This window comes from Tenrec ecaudatus, chromosome 6, assembly GCF_050624435.1.
Source record: "Tenrec ecaudatus isolate mTenEca1 chromosome 6, mTenEca1.hap1, whole genome shotgun sequence".
In the NCBI taxonomy this organism is placed as follows: domain Eukaryota; kingdom Metazoa; phylum Chordata; class Mammalia; order Afrosoricida; family Tenrecidae; genus Tenrec; species Tenrec ecaudatus.
This window is the reverse complement of record NC_134535.1, coordinates 153,780,576-153,793,643: the sequence shown is the minus strand read 5'-3', so window position 1 is coordinate 153,793,643 and position 13,068 is coordinate 153,780,576. Positions and strand designations below refer to the sequence as shown.

General features: G+C 52.2%; 1 protein-coding gene across 5 annotated transcripts in view; it reads left to right on the top strand.

Annotated features, from left to right (window-relative positions):
- CELF2 (CUGBP Elav-like family member 2) overlaps nucleotides 1–13,068 on the top strand; it is a 635,027-nt gene that overhangs the window by 427,375 nt on the left and 194,584 nt on the right. For all 5 annotated transcript variants that reach the window (XM_075552397.1, XM_075552393.1, XM_075552394.1 and 2 more), the window contains one exon: nucleotides 11,713–11,909. In XM_075552397.1, coding sequence (XP_075408512.1) covers nucleotides 11,732–11,909 — 178 coding nt within the window. In that variant the 5' untranslated portion in view covers nucleotides 11,713–11,731. The remainder of the gene's footprint in view (nucleotides 1–11,712; nucleotides 11,910–13,068) is intronic.

Genomic DNA, 13,068 nt, shown 5'->3' with positions numbered 1-13,068 from the left:
TGCAGTAGAAGAGAACTGGTGCTCCGGGCAGCTTTCCCTAACTAACGTCCCAGCATCCTTAGGAGCCGCTGCTGCCACCCCCTCCCCTCCTCCCTTTTAGAAGGTCATAACGCCAGTTAAGTGAAATGGCACAGCTTGTTACCCTCTGACTCTGATGTTTTCAGTTCCATTTTAAAATGCTGACCACGGAAATGAAGTGTGGTTCAGGATGCCTTGTGCCAAATCCCCTTGGCTGAATGAGCCACTCATTTCTGGCTTACTTATATATGGCCCTGTTATAGGCTGTATTGCCTTGTAGTTTGGTTTTATAGGGGGCACATGTCTGTTCTAATCAACTCTGAGCAGCTAGAGGGCATGAAGTCTTTGTTAGCTCGCTCGTCTTCAAGTCTGACACCACGCCTGACACCAAGCAGATCGCCGATAACTGCGTAAGAATACGAAGGAAAGAAAGAGACTTTGTGAGAAAATAAAGCTCAGGCACATTTGGAATTCCAGACGGGTGAGCTACCACCGCCTTTTCATCAGGGAGTGGAAAGTGTGGTGAACACACTCGGACGGCTTTCTCTTGTATAAATAACCAAAATCAAGCCAAGCCAAGGAGCCCTCATGGCACACTGGTTATGCGTTTGGCCGCTCACCCAAAGGTTGGCAGTTCAAACCCCATAGTGGGCCTGCTTCCGAGGAGAAAAGATCTGGTGCTCTGTTCCCATAAAGATGAGCGCCAATAAAACCCTACGGCCCGTTCTGCTCTGTCACATGCAGGGGCTGTGAGTTATAATCGACTCGACAGCATCCGACAACAGAGACAACAAACCACACCGGTTGTCGTGGAACCGACTCTGACTTAGGCAAACCCTGTGTTTATAAAAGCAAAGCTGTGCTGGACAGTGCCTTGGGCACCTGGTTTTGAAAGTGAACCACCAGGCCTTTCTTCTGAGGCATGTCTGGGGTGGACTCGGCCTCCAGCCTCCAGTTGAGCGACAGAGTGTAGAAAGTATACCACCGAAAGGTCCTGGCGAAAATCGTGTAAACAGTGATGGCCGTGGAAGGCCATCAGCACAGCTGCTCACACCCCAGCTGGCCGCTCTCAGGGGACATTCTTGTCGTCCCTGCTCTGGAAAGTGGATCTGGGAGAGGATTCTGGGAAAATCAGCCTTCAGTCTGACCATGCAGGCGAGCAGCGAGTCTCCTCCCCCACACAAGTGTGCCTTTAATTCACAACAATGAACTTCTCGGTGAAGTGGGGGCGGGGGGCTAGCCCCATCTCCTCTCAGCCATCCAGAGTGGCCACTCACAGGCCACAGGCTTCAGGATGTGGACAGGTGTTTCAGAGGTTAGCAGTCATCGGGCATTCTAGTTCGAATCTCCATGGGTTCTCCTCCTGGAGACAGGACCCCCGCTCCCTCCTCTGTGCAGTGGGCCATGCCAGCGCGGCACGGCAGAGCTATCTGGCCTCCTTTACCTTCACAAAGGAGAGAGAGCATCACCATGAGCATCCTCAGCCCAAGGCTGATCTGATTGTCACCTTCAAACTTGACTGATTCTGATGCCCCACCACTGGGCTCAGGAGCTCCTCCGTGCACTGGCCACACTGAGCTCACAACGCATCCTCACGACAATGGTGCTTGTGGGGAGAATAACAGGCTTTGATTCAGGATCAAGAGTGATTCAGGATACTGTTCTTCAGCCAGGACAGCTTCTCAGCTGTGCTCACAAGCAAGCTTCCACCTGGCTATCAGTCTCTCCGCCATCAGCCACTTGATCCCTTAGGGCTGGCCTGGCCCCTCCCCTGTGTGGGAAAGTGTCCCCAAACTCTTCAGCTCCATCAATAAGTGCCCAGAGGCACCCTACTCCACCAGTAAGCCTTGGCCCAAAGGCCCTCCATTCCCAAGCTCCCTGAGTCAGTGAGCTTAGCTCCACCACGTGACTGGATAAACTCCTTTCTACCAACCATCCTCCTGCTGAGCACACACCACTCTGGTTGTCAGGAAGCCCACCGTGCCGTGCCCTGCCCGTCTCCCTTTTCTTCTGCAGCCATTCCCGGCTCATCCCTGCCGCCGGTATTCCCACTCTCCCCCTCTTGGATCTAGGAGGTTCTCAGGGATCCCAGACCCTGAGTACAGGGATCCCAGACCCAAAGGTCTTGCTCCACTTCCAGCTCCTCTTTCTTGGTAGTAATGAGGTCCCTCCTGCTTTCAGCCTGACTCTCTTTCAAGCCTAGTGGATGACAAAACTGACCAATCCCCTCCTTAGGATTCCAGAAACCTTATTCCTATGTTCCCTGCTCTGCAGGGTTCCATGCATCTTATTTGCATTATTAGCAAGCTATCCAATCCCTTTGGTGAGCCGCAGGCACTTTATTTGCATAGGGCCACCCAGTCATTCTGGGTGGCTCTTCCAAGACCATGGCAAAAAAGGGCATATAAAAGTGGCCCATGCCACTGCAGGGCAGTAATGCTAACCTCCACAGCAGGGAAGAGGATTAATTAATGTGAGCTCCTGAAGCACTTTGAAAATGTGAATCCCCATATAAATCTTCTGGGTGATTATTATTTCCCTGTTGCCATTTCTAAAAGTTCATCTGAAAGACCTCTCCCTGTGCAAACGCCTTCTGCTCTGCCCTGCGGTCCCCTAAGCTGTTTCTGATAAATCACGGGCTGCAAGGAGTTCCCTGGACAGGACGTATCTATAGCAAATGCCTTCCTGCCTTCTCAGCGAGGGTGGCTGTATGTTCATTGGGTACCCCTAGATGCCTCCAAATTTACTTCTTTGTAGGAATGTTTCCAGCTTTCTGCCTTTTACTAGCAGTCAACATGAGATAAGGCAGTGGAGTCCACGGGGCTGCATTCTTTGACCTGCTCTGCAGTAACAGCGTCCCAGAAGCTGTGGTGCTGCCTCGCCTGGTCAACCTGGCTGATGCCCCCCCCTCCCCCGACTAAATGACACCCCGTGTGAGCTTCCGTCAGTCTGCACAGTGCCCGTCACAGCCGGCTTTATCATGGCCACCTGGGAATGAAAATTATGTCACTGACTTTCTTATGAACACCCCACCCCTCCATGTTTTTCAAAGCACTTGGATGAACATATTTATGTGCCTGGGTTCATCCGCATAGGAAGGGCGCCCTGGCAGCACTGTCAGGTAAGTGTTGGACTACTAAGCTCAAGATTGGCAGTTCAAACTCACCTGCTGCTCCCCAGGAGAAAGATGAGGGTATCTGCCCCCATAAAGATGTACAGTCTCACAAACCTTATATAGATAGGGTCGCTATTGTTTGGAAGTGACTCAGTGCAATGGTCGGCAGCTCCTTCGTGTCGGGACGTTGGAAAGCTGATAAGGCACAGAAACAAAACCCAACATCAATGCCACTGAGCCAGACCGGACTCACAGGTGCCCTGTGGGTCAGAGGAGAATAGCGGGTTGCAGGCCTGTCCATCTGTACAGAAGCAGGCTGTCACATCTTCCTTCCACGGAGCTGCTGGTACAGTCAAACCCACACCATTTTTCAGCTTGCACCTAAGCATTTTAACCATTGCAGCACCAGAGAAGGGTCGTCGGCCTTCTATGTATCTGTCATTTGACCATTAGGAAAAGGACTATGCTCCAGGTCAGCTACAGAGGGTCTTATTTGCTCCGGTCACACATCTTTGGGAGTTCTGAGCTGCTCGCCAGGCGTCACGCCCCTAAGATTTTGGACCTCTGTCCGTAATCGCTGTGGCTGCGCCTGAAAAGAACGTTTGCTTGACATGATACACCGCGACAGCACCCTTTAGGTAAATGCAAGATCCTTGTGAGGAACAGTTTTGTCTAAGAGTTTAATCAGACGGTTAATGTTATCTGATACTTAGGACCCTGCCAAGGTGAAGGAGGCTTCGGCTAGCCTGGTGGCCAAGGAGGCTCTGTGCCAAAGCAAGTACAGAGGAGGGAGCTTTTCTTCCTAGGAACCCTGATAACGGCAACAGCAAACAACACCGGGCAGTGCCAGGGCGTCAGTGTGACGTTGCGGGACAAGGTAGAGCTGCCCCTGGGGGTTCCGAGATGGTAACGCTTTACGGAAGTAGACACCCTTGCCTTTTTCACACAGAGCCGCCGGTGGTGGTTCAAACTGCTCACCTTGTGGCTAGCAGCCTAATGCATAACCCCCTACTCCACCAGAACCCGGATTCGTTTGTAAAGAGAAATGTAATTCTTGGGGCGTGACGTCGGGTGACGACTGATGGGTCTATGGGCATCAGAGGCCATGGTCAGTTGAGAGGAGATGGTAGGAGACCTGGGGGCAGGCTGCTTTGGAGTCTCTGGGGTGTTCTCCAGAGGCCAGTACCCCCCAGCTGCTACCTTGCGAATCGATGGCGACGGGCATTCTGTGCCTAAAGAATAAACAGCCGCACAATGAACCGCGAGGGAGGGTGTTAATATGAATGGATTTCATGCCCATCCTATTGGCCACCAGGAGCCACAGGCCCACCGCCAAGTTCTTCCAGTCTGGGCCTTCTGCAGCTCAGCCTTGAACCATTTCCTGCGGTCACCAGACAAAGCCTGTTTCTCTGCGAGCTATTACTTAAAGTAGAAGTGATATTTTTTTAGCAAACAAACCTTTCCCTGAGCCCTTTGAAAGAGTGCTTTTTCAGCTGACTACAGTTTGCATAGAGGAAGTGTGTTGGCACAGAGGGAGCGAGCTGATGCTCTGGCAGCAGCAGCCAGCCACCAGCCACTCTCTGGCTCAGGCCAAGCCTGCCGGCTGCTCTCCATGGTATAGTTGACACTGGTCAACTTTCCGGCCTACAGTCCCCGTCATCTGGGTGCCAGGGCATGAAACTGGGTGAACAAAGGGAGCCCCACACCTAGCCTTCAGGTACCTGATCATATTGCCATTTTTCACAAACCATCCAAAACCTCAAACTCGCTGCCATTGAGTTGACACAGACGTATGGAGGCCCTATCGGACAGAGTAGAACTCTCTCTGTGCGTTTCTGAGACTACAATGCTTTCTTAGAGTAGAAAGCCCACCTTTCTCAGGCTGGTGATTTCTAACAGCTGACATTGAACTGAGTAGCCCAGTGTGTACCCAGTAGGCCACGGGAGGGAGCTCCATCAATAGGGCCCAAACCATAACCATAGAATTAAAGGGTTTGAGAACCAGATGAGGACTATTCTAGTTCTTAGTTTTACATGTGAGGAAATGGAAGCAAAGCGTGGTTACATAATTTCCCTGTTGGTCTCACTCAGTTAATGCTGAGCCAAGAACGAATGCCAAGCCCGCCTGCCCGCCATTCCACCAACCTGCGATTGAGGGCCGCGAGCATTTGTCATGTTCCTGGCCCCGCGTCCCGATTTTGCTAAAAGGAGATGAAATTAAATGCTTTGGTGAACCGCGGCTTTCATTTGTGAAAACAGAATAAGTTTATTGGCATTTCAATTTATTACAATGAACTGAAATGAAAAACCCGTCCCTGGGTTGTGTGTGCACATATCAAGGGCCCAGTAGCTACGTGTAGCTGGTGGCTGCTCTCTTGCATTGCTCAGACTCCAGCACACTTCCGCTGTGCAAGAAAAGTTGGCAAGCAATGAGGTAGAACATCACCACCACCAAACAGTAAAGGGGGAAGAAAGATCTGGGAGATCCGTGTTGCTAGCGACTGGAGAGATTGGCTATCTCTACACAAAACATTTCCCCAGCAGGAATCTTGTTGTGTCATGTTTGGGTGTCTCCGTATACCCTCTGAGACTACTTGGATGGTACAAATAATTAAAGTGCTCAGCTGCAGACACCAGGTGAGAGGTGTTAGTTTACCTAGAAACACCCAGGAAGAAAGGCCTGGCCATCTACTTCCAAAACACCGGCCTCTGACACACACACACACAGACACACCCCCGGTGCACAGTTCTGCTCTGACCCCTGTCTGTAGTCAGCCTAGGTTGGGATCGCCTGGACAGTAGCGAGTTGGTACCTTTTCTGCAGGTGGCATTTCATGGGTTGTTTTCAGCACGAATAGAATACTCGTTCTTTAATGCCTCGCAGCCACTTTCCAACATTTATAACCGATGACAGAAACAGGAAGTTGTTGCCCAAGGAGGAGGTGGGGAGATGAGGAAACTCAAGTCCTTTGTTCCCATTCTCCACCCAGAAACCTGCAACTCACGGGGCCTGGAAAACCTCATGGCCAGGAATGAAGAATGATGAAGATAATAATGTGTTGAATCAATGGTTATAATTTTTCAATAACATTTTACAGCTTAGGGGAACCTCCGGAGATTTTGCATATCCTCTATTGACCTAGTTTTTCTTTTTTCTTTTTTTTTCTTTTTGGCTTGAAAATAGAGTAGGGAAGTAGGTCAATGCCTGTGCTAAAGGCACCAAGTAAGCACTCTCATTTTTCCTCTCAACGTCATTGTATTTTCATCTTGGCTCCGGGGCCGAGATAGCCAGTGCCCGCTGGCGTGGAGCTCTGTGCTCTCTAACTTGTGGTCTGATTCCGTGTGGCATGTGTCCTAGAGGAGCCTTATAGCCGGCTCCTTGCCAGCAGAATTGGCCCTCTGGATCTTGTTGCAGTGTGCAGGCCGGGAGCCAGCAGGGATGGATGAGCTTTTGTGCGGGGCCGGGCGGGAAACACCAAGCCCATGGGAAAAGCCCTCAATCCACGAACTGCTTGGCCATGTCATTTGGCCTCTCCATCTTAGTACCTGTGTCTACAGGGGCCCTGGAGACTCACGAGTGAAGAGTTGAACTACTAACCCAAAGGTGTGCGATTCAAATCCCCCAGTGGCTCCAGCAGAGAAAAGGCCTAGTGATCTGATCCCGGGAGGATGACAGCCTAGAACACACACCCCTCCCCCGGGGCAGTTCAATGCTGTCCCCTGGGGCATTGAGTCAGAATCCACTCAGTGGCACCTAACAACAACCCCGTCTGCGTCCACGTCTTGAGGGCACCTCTGATGAAAGGATTGCCGTTGGAAAAGTCACCCTTCCTCCATGACACACCCTGGTTTCCGCTCCAGAACGGTGATAAAACTTCCAGTTTGGAGCACCATTGGGGAGTGTAAGTCACGTGCCTGACAACAATTCCCAGCAGAGCTGGGGCCCTCAATAAACGACACTTGAATTTGAACCTAAATTTCAGGATCGTAAGAGGTACAGCACTAGGGTGCTGAGAATGGCTGGGGGGATGAAGAGAAGCGAGCTAATCTAAGCCTCTAAGCCCATAATTGGATTCTCGTACATTTTCTATGAGGTGTTAGTGAGAGTCTAGCTGTGATTTGGGGTGTCTCTTCCATCCTTAGCCCTCAGTGAAGAGCACCACTTGGCTCTCTCTGGCCTGTGGTATGTACCCCCCAAAGGTTTAACTGTTGGATACGTAAATTCTGGCCTACTCAGAAGTTTCAGCACTCCTAGCCCCAGGAGGCCTGCAGAAGTCAGTGAGTCTCCACTGGAACTGAGCACAGGCCAGGAAGAAAGCGGGGAGTCCAAAGGAGGAGGGGCCTGGGCTAGTTCACAGGGAGTTACCCAAGCTGTTCCAACAGGCCCAGGGGCACAGGGGCAGGACGCAGCAGCATGGGGAGGAGGTGCAGGGTGCGTGGGAGGGTGGGGTTCGGTGAATAAAGCTTTGTGTATAGAAGCTTTTAATCAGGAAGGTCTTGTTACTCTGTTATTTGTAAACGTGTGTGAAAGTGTACACAGCCAGTTTCTGCATGGGCAGTCCAGCCACATTGATTCCATTCTTCCAAGCTGTGCTACCTTTCCGTCCTTGTCCCATTATGCTACCTCCAATACCTTAGACTTCCATCCACCTAGCAGCTAGGCTCTGCTGGGTTTACGCAAGGAAGAGATTGTCGGGCCTTGAGCACTCCCTAGAAACCTTCCTTTTGCTGTGACCGGGAGTTGGGCAAGACAGAATATAGCTAAGAAAGGGAGCTGGTGTAGGTGTGAACCTGTGGGGACCGGGAGGAAGGGGGCCTGTGAAGAAGGTGACATGTCTTAGGTGACTGTTGAGAAAATGTGGGTTTCCAATGATCTTACAGGACTCTTAGTTCAGCACTGTGCGCCCTCCTCCCCAGAGTGAAAGAGAAACAGCTTCCTGCAGCTGCCGCCTCCTTAGGCAATGCCATTCAGGGACAACAGTGAGGCCTGCCTTCTTCCCATGGATTGGCCATGAACCCTTCACTCTCAGCCCAGGACAGGCCGGACACAATCCTTAGCCACATGATCGATGAGAATGCCCTTCAGCTTTACAGCTGGTGGCCCTCGGTGGGAATTCCACCTGCCTCGTTCGTTTACAGTACAACCCGAGAAAGCTGAGCCTGGACAGGACCGTCTTGTTTTTCTGGATCGTGAAACTTTTTCACCTTTGACCACTTTTTACTGCTTATCTTAGCGGAGGATATCTGAATTTTCCCTCTGTGCTAGGTTTCTGCCCGGCACAGGTTCCAGCTTTCGCAGGTTTTACTGTGTCAGCTGATAATCATAGAAGGAAGTCCTTGGTAAGCCGCTAATGTGCTCGGCTGCTAACCAGGAGGCTGGAGGGTAGCGTCCAATCAGAGGTGCCTCAGAACAAAGGCCTGATGATCCTCTGACAAGTCGGCTCTTGGGAACCCTTTGGAGCACAGAGCTATCCTGACAGGGGGATCGCCATCATTCGGAATCGACTCATTGGCAGGTGGTTTAAGACAGGAACTTACGTCTCTAGATTTTGCATCAGGACAATAATAGGAGTTGTTATAAGGGGTAGCGCAGTGAGTTACACTTCGGGTTACTAGCCACAAGGTCAGCAACTTGAACTCATCAGCCACTCTGAGGGAGAGAGATGAGGCGTCCTTCACCCATACAGACTTGACCACCTCAGAATCCGGCTGGGGCAGAATCTACTCTGCCCATAGGGTCACTGTGAGTTGGAGGTGACTCAAGGGCAGTAAGTTAAACGTTGTAAACATTAGAAATACTGTTTACAGAGCACCCAGCACCTTATCTGGTGTCTGAGTACTCTCAAAAAGATACATAGCATTATTAGTTAGGATCTGAATCGTTGAGTTTGAGTTTGCACCAGGAAGATTTCTAGATTCAAAAGTAGACTTGTGAGGGCCATGCATGTCAAGTGCATCTCCATGGCAAAAAGGGAATTAACAGTAGCTGCCTCTCACAGAGCAGTTGCTCTGGGCCATGCCCTGGGCCATGAGCTCGTGCCTAGGAGGTGGCTGGCATTCCCATTTTATAGACAGCCCCATTCATCTGAGGGCCAGAGAGGCACTGCTGAGCAATGGTGGCGCCAGGACTCAGCCATGCCTGGAGCGCCTACGTGACACTGCCTTGGGCTAATAAAAACTAGTCAGGCATCTGTGGAAGATGGCGAATGAGATGATAACACTCTCTTACTGACCTACCAAGGCCAAGGAGTGAGGCCTAAGTTCTTCTATCCCCCTCCCCCACCTCTTCCTATGATGCACTTCAGGGAATGTATGCTCTTTGGGGTAAACTATGGCCCCTCGTTCAGAAAGACATTGAGGAGCCCTTGCTCTAGAATCTGAACTTGAGCTATTTAGAACAGGAGCACTGCCGTCTAACTCGCCCACATTGTATTCATTAAGCTCGATATAGACAAGACGCAGAGGCCCCCCTTTTTTGTTGCTTCCGTTCCCTCTTAGCTGAGACCTGCAGCAAGGCCTTCCTCTTTTCAGACGAGCTGATTTCCAACAGCAATAACCACAGGTCCTTCCTGTCCCAGAAATAAGTCTTGCTACACTCTCAACTCTCCGTGCTGTGTGAATATGAACACAGCTCTCTCGCAGGCTGGGGCTTCTTCGCCACCTCCGTCCTGCTCGTCACAGCTCCACGGGGCCACAGTGCTTATGGAACCAGGAGAGCAAGCGGAACAGAAGTTTAGGTGCGCGAGAACAAGATAAATGATCCCGCGCCAATGGAAACAAGCATTCTATTATAGCGACGCTGGTGGAAAGGAGATTGGGTGCTCAATATTTTATTCAACAGAGCTCTTTTTTATAACAATAAGGTTGATTAGAGAAAGCGCTAGACGTGCTTCCAGATAGACATCGTCTGATTGTTTATCTCGAGGATGAAATAATAAAATGGGTGAAATGGGGATATGTAAGCTGGAGGAGAAATTGAAGCCAGGACCTTGCGAAGAGTATTGGACATCATTCCCCTCTTTATTTTATCCAAATAAAGGACTCTGCTCAAGATGCTGGGATGCCTTCTTACCGTTACCCTGAGGCCACAGTGAAATTACACCTGCCCTTTGCAGTGAACTTGTAGTCTGAATGGCCCCTCTCTGACCTTCTGCTCCTTGGGCTGGTGCTGGAGAGGCGCCTTAGAGAAGACCCTGGGCTTGGGACTGCTTAGGTACTTTGTACTCTCGCAGGCCCAGACACTACACCAAGAGTGAGCAAAGCATGCTCTTCGGCAGCATTGTTACATCCTAGAGTAAGTCCGCGTGTGGCTCTTGTGTTGGGGGCTTGGGGGCAGCCCAGGATGGTCCGTGGTTTTGCATTACACTTGCGGCAGCTTAAGCAGGGTTGATCCTGAGTAAAACAGGTAACTCTTCATCAGCAAATTGCACGATGGTGACTGGAAGCACAGGATACAAGCCAGCTGGTTACTCTTCCACATGGGGGCTTTGGAGACGGCGCTAAGGAAGGCTGATAGGTGGACACGGCAGGGAAAGAGATGCTTAGGGTTTGGCTCTGAGTATCAGCCCCAAATATTTACTGAAGCCAGAAGAAGAAAAAGGCAGGCCGCCTCTCCTTTTCCTCCCCCCAACCCTTCTCCCGCAAAACGTGTGATTGTTTAGAACTCAAGTGTAACATCTGGAACTCAGATATACAGAGAGCAATTTATGGAGTGTGAAAGATTTGAAATATTTAGTGTCCTATAACGGGAACTCAACTTTCTGGACTGCGTTTTTGGTTGGGTTTTTTTTTTTTTCTTTTCTGCCACAAAGCAGGCAATTCTGCGATCCTTTGCCTCGGTGAATTGTACCCTTTGTGCCCGGGTCCCATAAACAATGTGCTTTTTAAACGGGCGCCCCCTCTGCTCTCCTGGCCCTCTTCACCAGCGTGGGCAACCAATGGGCTGCGCCGAGCCGCATAGCTGGAGCGCTTTCCATTCTGAGCAGCAACCACGTCCTAATTTGATGCACACAGGGATGCCATGCCGTGCTCTCTGCGAATCCATCACCCGGGCATCTTGCGTTCGTCATCTGACGGGCTGCCAAGTGTTTCGTTTGCTTTCCGTGTGACTTTATGATTACCACCTCGCTCCCCCAGACCTCCCTCCACGAGGGGTGGGTGGGTGGCGCTGGGTGAGGGCACCCATCAGAGACCCAGCCCTGCCCTTTCGCGTGGTAGCCAGCCTAGGTGCATGGGTGGCAGCCTTGCCTAGCGAGATGGCCACTTAACTTGCAGCTGCTTCCTCCACCCGGGCTTCAAGATGTCCACGCCCTGGGTGACAGCCGGCGGGGCGCTGCCCTGGGCTCGACGCGCGGGCGATGCTGCGAGGCAGCCTGCAGTGAAAGCCCAGCCGCGGAGCTACGTCATGGTGCCTCTGCTTTGTTTTAATTCATAACATTTTCTACGATTCATTAGGCACTTTCCCTGTGCTCCTCAATCTCCTCCTTCCGCCTCCCCAGCCCCCACCGCCGCTATTTTTTTTCCTTCCTGTCCCTCGCGGTGCAGCCCTAACTCTGCCTCCTGGTTCCGTTTTTTGACAGTAACGGCACAGCCAACAAGATGAACGGAGCTTTGGATCACTCCGACCAACCGGACCCCGATGCCATTAAGATGTTTGTCGGACAGATCCCCAGGTCCTGGTCGGAAAAGGAGCTGAAAGAACTTTTTGAGCCTTACGGAGCCGTGTACCAGATCAACGTCCTCCGGGACCGGAGTCAGAACCCTCCCCAGAGTAAAGGTACCGACTGCCCCGACGCGGCCACCTGGGGCGGGGCGGGGGGCGTCCATGCGCGGCGGGCATGGGCCGCAGCACCACGGACCGTCGCGGGCTGCCTACCGGGGCCCGGGTCCGGGCCCGCAGGGCTGACCCGCGCGCGTCTAGGCTGCTGGAGGAGGACGCGGTACAGCACAGGCTAGCCCTTGTCCTGGCGGGCGCCTCCTTCTGCGCCCCTGCCAGCCTCGGACAGCTGGGTGGGAGCGGCCAGCTGGCGGGGAAGGAGGGAGCCAGGGAGGAGGAGGAGGAGGAGCCGGAGCTGGCCCGCGGCGTGGGGCGAGGAACTCCTGGCGAGGCGGTGCCCGCTGCGCCGCTGTCCAGGCGCGTGATTGCTCCCCCCCACCCGCCTCCACCACCCCGAGGTCACTTGCTAGACAGTGCCGGTGCTTGTCGGGCTGGCCAGCCTCCTCTCGCAGGAGCGGCGTCGCTCAGCCTCTGATTCCCTGGGCGGGCCAGCTCCTGGGCCCCTACCTTCCTGTTATTGGCAGTGTCCTTACAATTGCATTTCACTTTTGCCTAACCCGGGAGGCGTCTCCATGCAATGTCTAGTAAACCATGCGAGGCCACTGGTTTGAGGGAGCCAGGCACGTGCTTTTCAGCAGAGGCATGAAGCCTCGAAGGGGTCTAGATGGGGGCCCTTAACTGAGATGTGTCTTTGGGGCGGGGATTCGTCCTGGAAAAGCCATCGCAAAATACTCTGAGAAACCCTGGAGGAATTTCCAAGGCTCTGATCTCTAGCAATACCAAATCGTTCTTCAGAGGGACGCTGGTGGGCCCCAGCTGCTGACCTTCCCATGACGAGTCCATCTCCTATCCACTGTGCCCCCCTGACTCCTTGGCTTGGAAGTGTCCTGGGGGCTTGAAAGAGTTAGCCAGTCTTCAGAACTGCGAATGGTTTGCTCTTAGTGCAGGTGAGATTGACATGTACAACTTGGTGATGGTTATTGCCACCATTTTGAGAAGAGAGCGGGGGCAGTCATCAAAATAGAGGCCAGAAGCCATTCTTTGGGGTCAGTACTTCTGTGTGTTGGACTCATCCTTGCCAAGCGTCACGCAGACAATGCCACACGAAATCTGCAACTATCCGTTGGTCTCTTTCCCCGGGTGAATGTTTAGGCTGTTG